This window comes from Myotis yumanensis, unplaced genomic scaffold (genome assembly GCF_028538775.1).
Source record: "Myotis yumanensis isolate MYYU_CA2020_CCGP unplaced genomic scaffold, mMyoYum1.0.hap1 SCAF_8, whole genome shotgun sequence".
Lineage (NCBI taxonomy): Eukaryota > Metazoa > Chordata > Mammalia > Chiroptera > Vespertilionidae > Myotis > Myotis yumanensis.
In genome coordinates this window covers 17,959,444-17,978,647 of record NW_027223759.1, presented here as the reverse complement: position 1 = coordinate 17,978,647, position 19,204 = coordinate 17,959,444, and the positions used below count along the sequence as shown (strand labels likewise).

The 19,204-nt window shown below is 35.0% G+C and overlaps 1 protein-coding gene across 1 annotated transcript in view; it reads right to left on the bottom strand.

Moving 5' to 3' along the window:
- The window catches only part of SPAG16 (sperm associated antigen 16), a 612,125-nt gene that overhangs the window by 554,287 nt on the left and 38,634 nt on the right, over window positions 1-19,204 (bottom strand). Inside the window, exons 7-9 of the mRNA XM_070423299.1 lie at window positions 18,633-18,750; window positions 16,097-16,166; window positions 10,471-10,580 (exon numbers count right to left, since the gene is read on the bottom strand). Coding sequence (XP_070279400.1) covers window positions 10,471-10,580; window positions 16,097-16,166; window positions 18,633-18,750 — 298 coding nt within the window. The remainder of the gene's footprint in view (window positions 1-10,470; window positions 10,581-16,096; window positions 16,167-18,632; window positions 18,751-19,204) is intronic.

Here is a 19,204-nt window from a genome sequence, read left to right as displayed (position 1 = left end):
GGACTCATCCATGGCACCTTGACTTCCAAAGGATAACCCAAGATAAGCTACCAACAATGTTAACATTGAGCCAATTGACCTAAAGACAGAAACAACACAACTTATCCATCCCGAGAGTAAAACACTGCGGTTTCTCTCCTTTCTAAGACCCAAAGCTTAAATTTTTCTTTATTTGTGTGAATTTTCTTATTGCCTCCCAATTAACTGTTATATGTTTACTAAGTTGCCAAAGTTTCTGCTGCTACAACCACAAAACCCTTACTCAGAAATTGGTTACTGACTAAAGATACATATGCAAGGATTTAAGTGGCTAATAATTACTATATTAAGGAGAGAAAAAAAGAACATAAACATCAAAATGTATGTTCCAAATAAATTATGCTACACACAAATAATGGTGTACTAATTACTAAAAATGATATTGTGGAACAGCATTGAATGACATGGAAAATGTTCTTATTTTGGAATCCTTCTATAATGAATATCTTTCCCTTCTCTTTTACTTAATCATTTGTTTATATTTGTTTATATCAGTATTGACTCGTGTCTATATATTTTATATTTGGAGTTACAATACAGTAAGATGTTATTTTGCTCAAATTGTCACAGCTTTGGTCATTTGTAGCTTCTTCAGATTAACACCTATGATCTGTGTCCTTTTGGTATGCCCACATCTTTTTGTCTTTTGCTTTCTGACATTATAACATATTCCAGGCTCATTACATATGCTCCCCGCTCCAGCTAAAGCATCAAATATTTCTCCATGGAACCCTGTTTCCTTTAATTGGAGATTGAATAGCACCACATTTAAGATAGTAAAATTCTATATCAGCATGTAAAATAAGATTTTGGATTTTTAAAATTCACTAGTTAATTAATGTACTAAGAAATTATATAGACTACCTCTAGTGTTTGAATCAACATCTAGGTGAAAGAAGAACTGGTTAGAAGACAGCTCCCCCTCGAACAGATAAGAGCTGGGTCAGGGAAGGGGAAGTGCGTAGAAAATTTGAGCTGACAACATAGACAGGCTGCTGCTGTAGAAGTTGTATCGACCTCTGGAGGCTGAGGCTCTGAGATCATGACCCCCCTCAGGCTTGTACCAGGTTGGTACAGATGGTACCGAGGCCCAGCTTTGATCTAGGAACCATTAACTCCATCTCAGCCAAAGAGCAAAATGCACAGCCTATAGAAATCTTGTATCTTGGGGACAGAAATTAAAAATTGCATAATTGGAAAGTGACTCGGTGATATCTGGTACCATTTCTGATTTTCCTACCCATGTACCAAATAAACAGCCTGGTGTTTCTGAATATGTGTGTGTAAATATGCATGCTTACAGGTATTGTTTCATTTTTTTTAATTACCAATGGAAAAGCATGATTCCTTTTGTTAAAAAAAAAAGTTAAGCTAACAAAAAGTTTTGAAAATTAACCTAGAAGTCATTCTATACCAGATATCTAATGTTTCTAGAAACTCTATAAGGGCACTAGGTTATTAAAAGAATGAGAACCTTATGTAACAAAGAATAATCCAATATATGATTGCACAGAATTACCCTGGGAAACATTTAATTTCTTCAAGAGTATTAAAGAAACTCACATGATTCCTATAGTCACATTTTCATTGCTGTGTAAATTGTAAAATCCCTTCTTGGCCTTTTTCTTTTAAAATAAAAATGTGTGTATGTGCCTACCAGTTTACAATAACACATTTTGTGAGTGATAATGCACTTATTTTTGCTTCATATGGCAACCCATTTTCCTCTGCTCTCTTTTTGTCATCTCAAAAATGGGTAATATCCGTCTCTGAAGAAAAATAAGGCATAGAAAGCATGAGCACACACTCTAGGGATTATCTGACAGTGTCTTGTGATGGATTATTCCAAACAGTACATATCACTGCTCTTATCCTTCATCATCAGATCAAATGCATCATTTATCCAGGGTTTTTTCTAACCATGAACATTAAGTTCCAAGAGAAAGCAATAAACATCACTGCCACTTTGACATGCATTACAAATACCAGTGGGAAATATGTCACATGCTAGGCAACAAGGCAACTGAGATACAGTACGAAGGAAAATTGTAAACCAATGTATATTGCTTTAACTGTTGTTTAATGTTTGATAAGATGAATGTATAATTTATTTTAGCTTGTATTAACTGAGGAAGCAGTATTGTTCATAGGGATTACAATAAATGCAACTATCATTTGTTCATCAGCTTTAAGAGCAGGAAGAAAATCTCTGCCATAGCAACTCCCAACATTTTTTATTTCATACAGACGATGTGCTCTATGATTTATTTCAAAACAGAAATATATAACAGCCAAAAAAGGTAACTCCAAACCCATGCACATATACAACTAAAAATTCTCTCTAAATAAAGCATGGGTCAAAGAATAAATAACAATGGAAATCTTAAAATACGTAAAACTGAACAAAATTTAAAATATTATGTGTAAGTAAAGAAAAAATAGGCATATAATAGAGAATCATAAAGCCCATATCTTATACCTTCAAAAATACCAATAAATTCATATATCTCCAGGAAGACAGATAAGTGGATTGGAAGAGGTGGTGTGTGGGGTAACTCTAAAAAGGGAGGGAGAGAAATTGATATTATAAAAAATAAAAAAATATATAACTATGCATCTATTAGAAATTTAAAAGATAAAAATATGGCAAATACCTTTATGATAAATTTGAAACTTAAGATACAATTGTCATATTCATGTAAATATTTTCATTAATAACAAAAATTGATTGAAGAAAAAATAACCTGTATAGTTCAATTATATTTAAAGATCCGCCTCAATAGAATAAAATCTTCCCATAAATGCATAACAGCTCCTATTAGTTTTAAGATTTCAACCACACATTTTGGAATAGGTCTTACACAACATAAAAACTCTTTCAAAGCAGAGACAAAGAGGGGAATAGTCTCCAACACATTCAATGATACCAAAATTATAAAAAGACAGTTACTAAAAAAGGAAACTAAATGCCAAATTTCTTCATAAAATAGAAGTAACCATTGTCAGAAAATAACATTGAATTAGATCCAGTGATATATAAATCAGGTAACACATGAATAAGGTCATTTTAGCCCAATAATGGAAGAAAATTTTTACATTCAAAAATCTATTATGCCATTTACCACATTAAAATATTAATGGAGAAAACCATCTCAAAGCAAAGAATTCAATATTAATTCATGATAAAACAAAATCTTAACACTTAAATATAAAATGATCCATTCATTTATGATTTTAAAAATTAACACTAACTTGATAAAAGACAAACATAGGATAGAATCTCAAGCATCAGTACATTTTACCATATAAGAAATTATTGACAAACTCAACCACATTACAATGAAAAAAGTTTTTGAGTTACTTTTAAAAAAATAAAAATTATATTTTAGTTGTAAAATGTGACAAAATGAAGAACTTCTATTCAATAAAAGATACTATAAAAATAGAAAACATAAGTCACCATCTGGGGCAAGATATCTACTATTAATTTAACTGATCAAAAATTAGTTTCTAAAATGCACTGCAGATAAAAGATCAATAACCTAATGGAAAAAATGAGCAAAATTTATGACCTAACATATAAATTGCTTATAAACAAAAGAGAACATGTTTAATTTAATTATTAATCAGAAACATGAAAATTAAGACCCAATAGCAACATTTTACTCATTAGATTGGCAAAAATCAAGAACCCTGGTAATACCAAGTTCTGGAAATGGTTTAAAGCTGTGGTCGGCAAACTGCAGCTCGCGAGCCACATGCGGTTCTTTGGCCCCTTGAGTGTGGCTCTTCCACAAAATACCAGGTGCGGGCACACGTACAGTGCGATTGAAACTTCGTGGTCCATGCGCAGAAGTCAGTTTTCGGCCTGGGCGAGTCTATTTTGAAGAAGAACTGTTGATATTTGGCTCTGTTGACTAATGAGTTTGCCGACCACTGGTTTAAAGTAATAAAAACTGTGGATTTGTAAACATATTCATTCAACTAATTTGGAAAAGCATTTGACACTATCTAGTAAAATCCTCATCCCCAATGAGCCAACAACTCCACTCCTAGATTAGTATACTTCAGAAAATCTTGCATATGTGCACCTAATGATGTACAAGAATATTCATGGCAGCACTGTTTATTAAATTAAGACTTTGGAAACAACCTTAGTGTGCATCATTAATAAAATATAAAAAATAAATATTTTCAAATAAGCTATATAAGTAACATGGAATAATCTTAGAAACAAAACACCAAATGAAAAAAGCAAACTGCAGAAGACTACATATATATTTGTTCATTTGTTATCAATACGTAATATATAATTAATGTAATTTATATATTATACTCAAATATGCACATAATACATTTAAATTAAATATTACTAGAAAATATTTTCTTTTTAAATTATTGTACATTCAATGCACAAATCCATAATGTTCCATAAAGTGTTATTCTGAAATATAATGTAGATATTGTACTGACTGAGGTTTTCAAAATCCTGAGCATTTTTATTGTAATCTCATTTTTGTATTTTCTAAATAATCTATGCTTAGGCATAATTAAAAATAAATAGTAGAGTAAAAAACCTGAGAATAATTAGCATTTCTTAATTGCTCTTATTCTGATTCATATTTGCTTGTTTTCATGTAAGCAGAATATATTTAGTGCAATAATATATTTCCATTTATTTGATTTTCTGCTCAGAACAGATTTATAAACAAGTTGGCTAATCCTTATGTATTTAACATGGCAGGATTTTATGAATAAATATTTTGATTAATATATCTCCTTAGGGATTTTTAATAAATTATTTCAACTGTTGAAGACACTCAACATTATTATAAAATTATATGCATTAAAATTCCCATTTGCACATGGTTATAGAGTTTTTAATACCTTCCATATTTCTAAACTTTAAAACATTCAAAACTAATTTCCATTTTAGCAACTTTATGTCTGATAAATAGAATGATTTAACATCCTAATGTAATATTCACAATTACTGGCAAACTGTCGACCAAATCTTGGGATGATGCCAAACTCACAGAGATACTTTAGGCAAGAAAATAATAATAACTACATGGCAATATTCAATAACACTATACAAAATGCAGCTAAATTCCATCTAATAAATGCAAAGCATCAGCATGTAAGAGCATTGAACTGCTCTTGAAATATGCCATTATCATAACCAGGGTGGCATAGCACATCATGATGCTATACACTGTCATATCAGAGCTGAAGAAACTGTTTTTCTTCATATTTTCATTATATTTAAACTGTAATCTATATAATCACTAGTAACTGTCATAATAAATATATTAAATAATATTTAAAATTTTCATTAAGTGAATCAAAATATAGAAAAGCCCCTAAAGAAGTTGAGAGGAGTTTACAATTTTTATGAACCTAATGACGTTCTAACATATAAGAGGAAATGTGCAAATATTAGCATGGCAAATTCGCCACCATAATGCTCTAATTTCCATATCTCTGGTTGTATGTAATCTAAATTAGGAAAACCATACCTACAATCACAGAAAGCCATTACCTAATTATTCAAGTCATCTGATGTATAATAAAATAACCCAAAAATGGTTACAAGGAATGACTAGAAGTCTAATGAACTTCTATCCAGTGTTACCTATATTATATTTCACACAAAAGAATGAAATAGCATTAACAACTAAGTATTACTTATCTTCAGGTAAATAATCTCTTCTATAGAAACACTATCATTTCATAAGTATCAATTATAAATAGGTAGTATGCTAGGCATATTACATATATCATTAAATCGTGACAAAAATCCTTTAACTCACATAATATTCTCCCCAGTTTATAGAGTTGGAAGCATATAAGTTTAGGATTTTCTCAGTTTTGTAAAAGTAATAAAATAAGTGGTAGATGAGAGTTTCAAGTACAGATTAGGCTTCAAAGCAACTCATACTCTTAAACAACTCCTACCGAAGTTCATGCTACAGTATGTTAATAGATGCTATGCTGAAGGAAAAGGGTTATGACAGTTAATGTATGCAAGGATACTAGAAGTTATGACAGTTCTACATTAAGGCTAAAAAATAATATTCTTTTGCTCACTTAACAAAAGATACATGTATATTTTTAGATAACATTGATTAATAAACATAAAACTAATTGATTAAAAATAATGTAACTTAAATTAGTAATTGAAGTTAAAATCTAAACACCTGAACTTTAGGTAATTTTTTTCTTAAAATAATTTCTGAATAACTATTACTAAACCCCTGTTGCCTGGGTAAGTAATCTAAAAATTTTAGTTTGTATAAGCTTTTTATTTTTTTATTTTTTAAAAAATATATTTTATTGATTTTTTACAGAGAGGAAGGGAGAGAGATAGAGAGTTAGAAACATCGATGAGAGAGAAACATCGATCAGCTGCCTCCTGCACATCTCCCACTGGGGATGTGCCCGCAACCCAGGTACATGCCCTTGACCGGAATCAAACCCGGGACCCCTCAGTCCGCAGGCCGACGCTCTATCCACTGAGCCAAACCGGTTTCGGCGTGTATAAGCTTTTTAATTGTTCCTATAATAAGATGTTAATATTTAATTTAAGTATAAAATAATGTGACTATTTCCCAAAATATTTATTCCAAGGTATTTTAACAACATTTGAAAATTGGTTATAAAATATTTTGAAAACTTTATCGTATATATTGCAATGTTTATCCTTCCCAACATATCCTCTGTTAGTATCAATTTGGAGAAGAAATATCTATGTTTTCTTGATAATATCGTTACAATTCTTTAAAACATGTTTCTCAGCAGAAATATATAATAAGAATATAAATATGTTTACATGTGGGAGTATATTCATCTGGGTAGGATGTTTTCATTTAAAAAAACATGTTTGTACTCCAACCAAAAAAAAACATTTTCTAACTTTATTTTTATTAATCCTCACCTGAGGATATTTTTCCATTAATTTTTTAGAGGGACTGGAAGGGAAGGAGAGAGACAGAGAGGAAGAAACACCAATGTGAGAGAGACACATCCATTGGTTGCCTCCCACATGCACCGTGACCAGGGCTGGGGATTGAGCCTGCAACCTAGATACTAGTACATGCCTTGACTAGAATCAAACCCAGTACCCTTTAGTCTTAAGGCCAATGCTCTATCCACTGAGTCAAATAAGCTCCTGCCAACCAAAAATATATTTAAAATTAATTCAGGCCCTAGCAGGTTTGGCTCAGTGGATAGAGTGTCGGCGTGCGGACTGAAGGGTCCAGGGCTCCATTCCAGTCAAGGACACGTACCCAGGTTGCAGGCTTGATCCCCAGTAGGGGGCATGCAGGAGGCAGCCAATCAATGATTTTCTCTCATCACTGATGTTTCTCTCTCTCCCTCTCTCTTCCTCTCTGAAATCAATAAATATATATTTTTTTAAAAAAAGAACTAAATCAGGCAGTAAAAGGATGGAAGGAACAAGTTAGTAATCCCTCATCTTTCTTAATTTTCTTCCCAGTTTCTTGAAATACTTTCAATGGTGGTGCATTTTCTCTTTTCTTGCAAAATCACTGAGTATGTAGGTCTGGACACTAGGTGAATGGAAGATTTTTAACATAAAAATTTAAATGTATAAGAATTGTGATTGTAAGCTACACATTTAATGAGTCAGTAAACAACAGGTTTGAATTACAGTGGATGCTGTATGATTCTTTTATCCCTTCACAATGAAAAATAAATTCTACACATAAATATTACTGTTTAAAACTATTCAAATCTATATGGAATTCTTCTATTCTGCTTCTCTTTAATACACTGGCACATTGAAAAGACTTACAAGCCACAGCACTTAGGAAATGAATCAAGAAATCATTTCTAAGTATGATTTACCACCTCAAAGAATGCAGATGCCATTAGGAGATGAAAGTGCTCCTGATGACAATCCCTGTCATCACACCTAAATCCTCACCGCCATTATCTTTATTGTTCTGAGTGCACTATTTGCTACCTGAACTACTAACCTCTGTGGAGATAAACAAAAATTACCCAAACAAGAACAAGCACTACTTATTGACAGCAACCGTCATCCCAACAGCACTGCTTGCATTTGGCTGAGACTCAAATTAAAGGCAGGTGGAGGAGGGGGAAAGCTTATGGAGGCAACAAGGGAAGGTCTGCCCTGATGGGAAGTTGTTGGCATCGGGAAGCTGGAAGCTTCCAAAGATCTACCAAAGACACCATAAATTAGTAGCAACAATAAAGGGTAATCCATAAGTTAATAGTAACAACAGTGATTAGTGATTTAGTATTTTAGTAAAATACTAAAATGAATATCACCAAAAAAGATTGTCAAAGCCTTAGCGTAACCCAAAAGCATTTAGTCTGCATTTTATTCAGATATTATATAGCCGTAGCCAGTTTGGCTTAGTGGATAGAGCATTGGCCTGCTGACCAAAGAGTCCTAGGTTTGATTCTGGTCAAGGGCACGTACCTTGGTTGCAGGCTCCTCCCTGGCCCTGGCCCTGGTCAGGGCTCATCCTGGAGGCAACCAGTTGATGTGTTTCTTTCACAAAAATGTTTCTCTCTGTCTTTCTCTCTCTCTTATATTCTCTCTAATAATCAATGGTAAAATATCCTCGGGTGAGGATTAACAGCAACAACAACAAAACAAAAAAAACAACAGATATTACATACAATACTGAATTCCAATGCATACCATTGAGGGGGGAAATGTTATTGATATTAGCTAAGTAAATGATTTATTAAAGTATTTGAATTCATAACAATTTGTTGTTTTTATAGAAATATTGCTAAAATATATTATAATGTAAATGTATTCATTTTTAAATGAATGCCAGATATTTTAGAACTCAAAGAAAACTACTTTATGAAAAAAATTCATTACCTCAGTTAGATTTTTATGCAATTTTCATAAGAAGAAACTAAAACCCCTCATAGGGTTTTCTTTCTTCCTCATTTTTTATCTCTTTGACCAGACATTTTTAATATCAATTTTTCTGTAATCATTACAGAAGATTTTAACTATCAGCCTGATTACAAGGCAAAGGCACTCATTATAAGGAGATTCTTTTTAATATGGATGTGTTGTTTCATTATTGATTTCAGAGAGAGGAAGGGAGAGGAAAATAGAGAATCATTGATTGGCTGTCTTCAGCATGCTCCCTACCTGGGACTGAGCCCACAACCTGGGCATGCGCCCTGAGCCTGAATCAAACTGTGACCTCCTGGTTCACAGGTCGACACTTAACCATGAGCTACACTGGCTGGACTATAAGAATATTCTTAAATGGGATATAATTATTTCCATTCTACTTTTAAAGAAGACTAAGAAAATTTGAAGACATAATATCCTATATAATAAAAGCCTAATATGCTAAGTGTCTGGTTGTCCAGTCAGCCGTCCAACCAATCAAAGCGTAATATGCTGATGATATGCTAAGACCACTCAACTGCTCACTATAACATGCACTGATCACCAGGGGGAAGACAGTCAACTGGTCAACCAGTTGCTATAACATGCACTGACCACCAGGGGGCAGATGCTCTGACTAGTAGGTGAGCTTGCTGCTGGGGTCCGGCTGTTAGGGACTAAGCAAGACTGGCCAGACATGCCCTGGAGCCCTCCCGAGGTCCCTTCCCAGCTGGCCAACCTCCTGCATTTCTCTCTGGCCCTGATCATGCACTGGTGGGGTCCCTTGGCCTGGCCTGTGCCCTCTCACAATCCGGGACCCCTCAGGGGATGTTAGAGAGCCAGTTTCGGCCTCACGGCAGAATGACCAGTTGCTTCAACGCAAACTGACCCCCAGGGGGCAGACATTCAATGCAGGAGCTGCCTCCTGGTGGTCCCCACAGGGGAAGCGCCACTCAGCCAGAAGCCAGGCTCATGGATGGCAAGTGCAGTGGCATTGGCGGGAGCCTCCCCGCCTCCATGGCAGCACTAAGGATGTCCAACTGCTGGCTTAGGTCACTCCCCACGTGGAGTGGGCCTAAGCCACCAGTTGGACATCCCCCAAGGGCTCCTGGACAGCAACAGGGCACAGGCTGGGCTGAGGGACCACCACCAAGTGCACGAATTTCATGCACTGGGCCTCTAGTGAAAAAATAAATAAGGAATGATCTAGGATTTATTTTTTTGGAGAGAGGTAATTTTAAGCAGAAAAAATGAGCAGATGAGTAGACATGGTTGTGCTTAAGTTGGAATATATGGCAGAGTGGTTCACTGAGCCATCCTCGCCACTAAGCAGTGTGTGTCCCTCAATTAACTAGTTACATAATGTTAGAGGGCATTCATTTTCTATCCCTACACCAAGGGGCTCAGAGTACATAAGCTCTAAACTCCTTTTCCAGTAAAATAATGATACCCTATGAGTTGGTGGACCTGAAGATCTGAGGGTCAAGTGTAAATTAATGAGACAAAAATAAATATCATACCTTTCTATTATCTTTCACCCTGATTTTACTTTTGTATTGTTCCCTAGCTTCACGAAGACCTCTCTGAGTACGACCTTCTGGTACAAATTCCTTTTCATGGCCAGGAATAGCTACAAGATAACACATTTGTCATTAATATACATGCTGTTTTTCTGTAAGAAATATAACAAAAAATATGAAAGCCAAAGTCATGATACATTTTTTTAAACTAATAATATTGAAACCATACCAAAATGTCATAAGTGAAGTCTCAAATTCATTTACCAAAAATGCAGGATGGCATTCCTGCAAGGCTAATAAAATGGCATTGCAAGCCAGCTAGAGAGCATAGGAGCCAATCTCCAATTACATTATATCCAAATTCCTGTTATCATGAAGTTTCATGTGCTTATAAACAAAGTTGAAGAGGGTCAAAGGAGAGTATGGTAAGCAACAACAAAATTTCACAAATGGAACTAAATAATAAATAAGCGATTTAAAAAAGAATAATGTATTAATAAAATACTATTCTCTACTAGTATGCTTCTAGATGTTGAGAAAACTGATAATAAACAAAAAATAAATAAAATAGGACAATATTCCAATATAGTTGTAAAATTGGTCTCCACAATCTTGGACATAAAGAATATTCCTAATGGAATCATCTGAGGGAAAAACAAAAGTGATAGGAAAAAACTCTTTTCATATCTTTCCATATATACCATGTCTAAATAGATACAGTTTCCCCCTGTATTTCTAAACAAGAAGCTGATTTCAAATAAATAATAACATTAGCATCCTACTTTGATTAATCCAATATCATGGCATGTTTAAAATTCTTTGATAATTTTACTCCAAATGAGTCTAATATTTGTCTTATTCCCTAAATTTGAATTAAATAAAAATTCACTTGTCTTTTCCCCAAAGTTCAGCATAAATGACAATTAATTGTTCCCTAACTATAGAGTGAATTCAGTTTTAATCTGAAGAACTTATATTTCCCAAAGTAAATGGATAGATGACAGAAAGAAAACAAATTGATAAAATATCTTAAAAATTAAACTAAACACTGGATGTTGTGGCACTGAAAGGTATCGGGTTCCATTACCCATCAGAGTCAGGGCACATGCCCAGACTTCAGGTCTCGGTCTCTCTCTCTCTCTCTCTCTCTCTCTCTCTCTCTCTCTCTCCTTTCCTCTCTGTCTAAAATCAATAAAAACATTCCCTCTGGTGAGGATTACAAAAAAAAAAAGTAAACTAAAATGAGTGAAACAAAAGGGAGGGTGTTAAATATATGAAAATTATTGTGAAGGCCAGCAGGCTTTAAATGAGGAACAACCACTTAACCAATAAATCCGACATCTTTTCCAATTATAATCCCTAGCTAAGCAAGGTTCCAAGTGGATCAGGCAATCAGAGTAATGATAGATACTGATATCACACAGTCAAATGCTGACACCAGAAGCTGAGGAAGTTATTGCAAAGTTATTGCAAGTCCCATGTCTAAAACCAGAGTGCATGTTTGCAAGGTCCAAAAAAATTATTCAGTAAAGGATTTAAGAAGTTAATTTTATTCAGGTAATTAGAAATATTCAACCAAAAGAATGTATTTCTTCATGTTGGATAGGAACTTATTCCCTTTGATCAAAAGCTACTTCAAAATATCACAGATCAAAATATAATTACAAACTTGATCTTCCAAATAACTTATAAATGTCAGCTTAGTAAAACATGAAATGTGTTCCATTTTTTTAATTAAATTAAATATCAAGAGATAATTTCTTAAAGGAGTTATCTGTAAACATTAGTATATTTTAATAAAGATGTCAAGATTAAACACGTAAAATCATAAACTATTAGAGCAGAATATAGACTTAGAGATTAGCACCAATCAAGTGCAATAAGTGCCTCAACCTTTAAGCCATTTTTATTATTCTTTTTTCAGAATTTTTGAGAGTTAAAGTTCCTAAGATGATAATAGTTTCATACTAATCTTTCATATTTATATCTAATTATATACTTAAAAGTGATCTACATATAAAACACAAAATTGATTTAAATTGGCATACATATTTAAATGCAGTAAGCAAAAAATGTAGAAAATAATCACACAAAGAATATTATGTAAACATTTTTGTGCACCATCCAACCATTTTTCTGTACTTATATTTAAGACATGCCCTCATACTATATCAATGTTTTTTATTTCTTAACATTATATTAACATAATACATGAGCATTTTCTTATGCATGATTTTTAAAGACTTTCTAGTATTGTATGACCAACTATATTTAAACATTCACTTGTGGTTAAAGGTTAAGATAGCTGGTATTGTTTTGTTACTATAGATATGACTGCAATAAACATCCGTGTGTATAGTAGTCTCTTTAGGCATCACTGAACATAACTGATATTGCTTTAACATAAAATCTTAGGAAAGAAACTACTGAACCAAGGATAAGTAAAACATTTCAAATATAATAATGCTACATATTTCTTTTAAGCTTCAATAAATTAGAGAATATAATGAATAGTCATCTGGAAATAACAGGAAGTTATGTTTATTAAAAAAATTCACCATTTCAACGTCTTTCTATTATTAGAGTTTCCCATCATTCTTTTTTAAATCAACTTCATTGAAGTATAGTTGACATACAATGAAATGCATATTTTTAAAGTATAGAGTTGGAAAAGTTTTATCAAAGAGAAGTAGGCATATAACCACAACCCAACTCAAGATGAACTTTTGCACCACCCCAAAAGTTATTTTATCTTTTACAAGCCTAATAAATATTACCTAATTTTATCAGTCATTTTCTTTTATGAAAATTAAGAAGAGAAAAACTTAATATTTGTTAACCATAATTTAGCATTTCTAAATCTCAATATTCAATTCTGTAGATCTGACTTTCCTTCTGGCATTTTTTTCTTTCAGCCCAAAGAAAATCCTTTAGTATTTACTGTATTTCAAAATGGCTTGCAACAAAATCTCTCAGCTTTCATTTATATTAAAATGTCTACTCTTCACCCTAATATTAGAAGAATATTTTTTTGTTGTTGTTGTATAGAAAATTCTGAATTAAAATCTTGTCACATTTTATTTTATTTATTTATTTTAAATCCTCACCCAAGGATATTTTCCCATTGATTTTTAGAGAATGGAAGAGAAAGGGAAAGACAGAGAGGAACATATCAATTGGTTGCCTCATACAGGGTGATGGGAAGCCTGCAACCAAGGTACATGCCTTTGATGGGACTGGGACCCTTAGGTCCACAGCCCAATGCTCTATCCACTTAGCCAAACCAAGTAGGACAAAATTTTGCCACTTTTTAAAGATGTCATTTCATTGTTCCTAGCTATCACTGTTTCTCAAGTGAAATCAGCCTTTATTTGTATTATTGTTTTCCTTTATGGAATACTAGAGGTCCGGTGAATGAAATTCGTGCACTGAGACAGGGGGTGTCCCTCAGCCCAGCCTGCACCCTCTCCAATCTGGGACCCCTCGGGGGATATGCGACTGCCAGACATCCCTCTCACAATCTGGGACTGCTGTATCCCAATTGTTCACCTGCCTGCCTGCCTGATTGCCCCCTAACCACTCCCCTGCCAGCATGATCGATGCCTAACTGCTCCCCTGGCGGCCTGATCTCCCCCAATTGCCCTCCCCTGCAGGCCTGGTCACCCCTAACTGCCCTCCCCTGTCAGCCTGGTCGCCCCTAATTGCCCTCCCCTGCTGGCCTGATCACCCACAACTACCCTCCCCTGCCAGCCATCTTGTGGCAGCCATCTTTGACCACATGGGGGTGGCCATCTTGTGCGAGGGCATGAGGGTCAATTTGTATATTACCTCTTTATTATATAGGATGAGAGGCCTGATGCACAAAATTTGTGCAAGGGGCTCGGCCCTCACAGCCACATGGCGGTTTGCCTCAGCCCTCACAGCCCCAGCTTCATCCAGAAGATCGTCCAGTCTAATTAGCATATTATGCTTTTATTATTATACATGTCTTTTCTCTCTTGTTTAAATCTTTTGTTTAAATATTCTGATGCCCCATTCTCATTCTTTTCTCCTTTGGGAATCTAATTACATATATGTTAAATAGATAAATTTTATTTATGTTTTTCCTATTTCTTTAGAACAGATTATTTTTATTGATCTCTTAAAATTCACTGGCATTTCAGTAATCTGCAATCTGTTGATAAGTATAAAATTTTCTTTGTAGTTAACTGTCTTTTTCAGTACTAGAATTTCTATTTCCTTTTTTTTTTGTTTCCATTTGTCTGCCAAGATTCACTATCTCTTCACTTATTGATGTCATCTTTTCCTGTAAATCCTTGACCATGTTCTAAATAGCCTCTTTAGCCCTAAACAATTTGGCTCAGTGGATAGAGCTTTGGCCTGCAGACTGAAAGGTCTCAGGTTTAATTCCGGTTATCGATGTTTTTAACTCTCTATTCTTCTCCCTTCCTCTCTGTAAAAAATCAATAAAATATATTTTTTAAAAAATAAATAAATAGCCTCTTTAATATTTGTATTTGCTAAATCTAACACCTGAGCTGTATCAGTGTAGGTTTCCATTTATTGCTCTTTTTCTTGATTGTTGCTCACATTTTCATGTTTCTACAATGTAACTGGAACATTTTAATTAAATAGGGAGAAATATATGTGAGAGGTCATAAATAATCTGAACAACTGTCTTCCTCTGGTATTGATTTTTTTTTTTCTGGCACACAGTTTAATTTTTTGGTCCCCTTGAATTTCGAGGCTTGATTTTACACTTTGTATAGTAGATCCATGGAAAGCGCCAAATATTGCCCAAGGTTCTCTAACTTGGCAAGATTCAAATTCTAGTCTATTTCTTCTAAGAACTTGGTGTAAACTTTGTTTTTTATTTTAGAGGGTGGCTACAGGATGCTGAATGTTAATCCCAGGTTACAGGGTGTGAAAGAAGTCTCTCCATCCAAGCGTGGCTAGAACCCCGTCTCCCATTACTGCTTGACCTCTAGAATCTCTGGTCTCCTCTTTGAATAAGTCTCAGTTAGTCTTGCATGTGTAGTTCAGCCATCAACTAAGGATTTGTAGTAAACTCCTTCACAAACGGGACCACTGCTCATTGCAGCACTCTCTTATCTGGTGCCCTTTCCGATGTGTTTTAGTTGCTATCACAACTCGCCTTTTCAGTTCCTGAAGACCTGCCATACCTTTCTTGACCTCCATCTCCATGGAGCTTATTTGAAAAATTCCCCAGGCACAAAGTCATGTTGATGATGGAGCTCGACTTATACGTTTTCCTTCTATCATTTGCCTTCTGTGACTTGTGCTATTTTCCAATGGTTAAACATACTTACCTCATATATATATAGTCTAGTTTTAGAGTTATTTTGGGGAGAAGACTAGTCTGGTACCAGATACTCTGTCATACCCAGAAATCCTCCCATTTGGTTTACTCATATTTTTCTCTAAAATTAACTTATATGGATTCACATCAATACTTCCTTTTGGTCTTTTCATTAACATTTTAATTTGTAAAATAGTTACCATAGGATTGATTCACTTATAAAGATCTCTAGGATTTTGAGCTATGGTAAGGTTGTGAAATCACCAACCAATATTAAAATATAGTTTTATCACATTATAATTTTACCTCTAGTTTTAGTAGCTTGGAAACTAGGCACTGGTTCCATAGGCTTTGATGATAGTTGATAATCAGAGAGCTAAAAAAAAAATAATAATCCAAAAATATGGGGTTATAAACTGATGCAAAAAAAAGTTTAAAAGTGCAATGTTTAAGTATTGATTGTAAAATATAAAAAAATTATTAATCTCTCTTGAATTAAGTCTTATGTATTTAAAAATTTTAAAAATAAATGGAAACAAAAGATAAATATATTACTGAGTTTAAATTAAATTCCACAGGCAAATATTAAGTACCTATTATAGTTAAGCATTTGAAACACCTTTTTTATTTTTATTTTTAATCCTCACCTAAGGATATGTTTTTGTTGATTTTTTTAAAGAAAGGAAGGGGCAGAGAGAGAGAGAGAAACATCAATTGGTTGCCTCCCATATATACATGACCAGGGATCAAACCCACAACCTAGGTACGTTCCCTGACCTAAAATCAGCCCCCAACCTTTTGGTGTATGGGATGATGTTCCAATCAACTGAGCCACCTAGCTAAGGCTGAAACATTAATTTTACAGCATAGTTTCCTGAATTAAGAATACTCATCCCACACTCTGAATAATAATCAATATTCAGATTTCTACTTTAAGAGACACTTCCCTCTGTTGAAATTGCTTCACAACAACTTAATTAATATTTATGTTCATAAAACATGAGGTAGGTATTAGTTGGGGAATAAAATATGAAGAGACTGTTATTATTTGTAAAACTCTTAGCTAATTTTCCACCCATAGAGATTCCTTGCTTTATTAAATATATTATAATTAAGACTATTTGTTAGTTTGGTGGCATACCAATTCCCTATATTTCCTGAAAAATAGACTTAAATTAAAAAGTCAACCTTAAAAAGATAAAAAAGTATCTCATCCCTCATTGAATATGATTACACCAACACAAAACTCCATATGTTTAGTTATGTACAGAATTACACATTTGTTACTTAGAATTCTTCTTTGAGGAGATATTTTCTTCTCCCTTTTATTTTTCCATTTATTTATATAACTAGAGGCCCGGTACACAAAAATTTGTGCACTGGGGGGGCGGGGGGTGGTCTCTCAGCCCAGCCTATGCTCTCTTGCAGTCTGGGACTCCTCAAAGGATGTCCACCTGCTGGCTTAAGCCTGCTCCCCGGGGGATTAGGCCCAAGCTGGCAGTCAGACAACCCTCTGGCAGCCCAGCAGCCCTCGGGAGATGTCCACTTGCCAGCAGGGAGCAGACCTAAGCTGCAGTCGGACATCCTTAGCGCTGCTGAGGAGTCAGGAGAGGCTCCCGCCACCACCGCTGTGCTGGCAGCTGGCAGCCTGGCTTGTGGCTGAGCAGAGCTCCCCCTGTGGGAGCACACAGACCACAAGGAGGCAGCTCCTGCATTGAACATCGCCCACTGGTGATCAGTGTGTGTCATAGTGACCAGTAATTCCCAGTGGTTCTGCTGTTAGGGTCAATTTGCATATTACCCTTTTATTATATAGAATAGAGGCCTGGTGCACGGGTGGAGGCTGACTGGTTTGCCGTGAAGGGTGTCCTGGATCAGGGTGGGGGGGTCCTGCTGGGGTGCCGGGCCAGCCTAGGTGAGGGGCTGAGGGCTGTTTTCAGGCTGCCCACACCCCCTTCAGGGTAGGGGTCCTCACTGGGGTGCCTGGCCAGCCTGGGTGAGGGGTTGATGGCTGTTTGCAGACTGACCAAGCCCCCTGGCGACCAAAGCTCCCAACCTTTCCTCTTTTGTTGTTTTTTTTATTCGCTCAGCTCTGTGGCCATGGCGAATGGAAGCAGGTATCTGGGGTTTATTTACCTTCTATAATTGAAACTTTGTTGCCTTGAGAGGAGGCAGCAGCCGGCCGGGAAGCTTGGCTTCCTCCATCATTGGGGCAACCAAGCCTCCTGCTCGTTTCAGTTCCGGGGCTGCTGGCCGCCATCTTGGTTGGGTTAATTTGCATATAGTCGCTCTGATTGGTTGGTGGGCATGGCTTAAGGCGTAGCAAAGGTACGGTCAGTTTGCATGTTTGTCTTTTATTATTGTAGATTACTAGAGGCCCAATGCAAAAAATTCATGCAAGAGTAGGCCTTCCTTCCCCTGGCTGCCAGCACTGGCTTCCTTATAGCACCCGGGACCTGGGCTTCCCTCACATCCCCAGCTTTGTCCTGAAAGTCACACAGAAGGTCGTTCAGAAGGACATCTGGCCTAATTAGCATATTATGCTTTTATTATTATAGATGAACATTTATTTTATACTTCGAGTTTTTTCTCTAATTATACTTTAATAATTTCCTGTAAAATTTTGCTTTAATTCAATAATATTTAATTTAATAAAAACCCTTACAGGTTTAAAATTGATAAAATATTTTTTCTGAATGTTTCCAAATGAATCTTTTTTCTAATATGACAATTGAGGGATACTTTTTGTATTTATCTCAGACATAAAACCATTCCTTCTAATTTTGTCATAAAAAATACATGGATAAAAATCATTCTGGGGTACTTTTGACAGTCTTTTTACCTGTTCAACAGCTCTGTCTCTTTCCATGGAGGTGAGCATTTTCTGCCTCAATAAAGTGTGGTGCTTGTCAAGTAACACTCTTATAGTTGGTTCATAAGATGCATAATGTAACTTCATCCTATGAAAAATAAAGGGCACCTTAAAGGATAATTCAGTTAAATCAGTGATTTCTATTTAACATCTAAAAGTTTCCTTTGCATTGAAATAAAAAAATGAATAACCATATAAAGGTCAACATAATAGAGCCAAGAAGTGCAAGCAGAATTATACAACCTACAACTTCCCTGCCACCTGGCTGGGAAATGGGAAGTCACATTATCATCATTCAAATACACACTCAGAAAATTACTGCTATTCACTGACAGAGAGAAAAATTGTGTTCCTTTAATTCAGGAACAATTTTCAGAAAGACAATGGTTATAAACAATAGGTGATTAAACAGAAAGTGTGTCATTCACATCAAATAAAGGATGGTCTTGATAACAAGTTTGATTAACCTCATATTAAGGAAATTAAGTATAAAATATGTTATCTCACAGAAAAAAATAATTAACTCAGCTTATGATATAAAC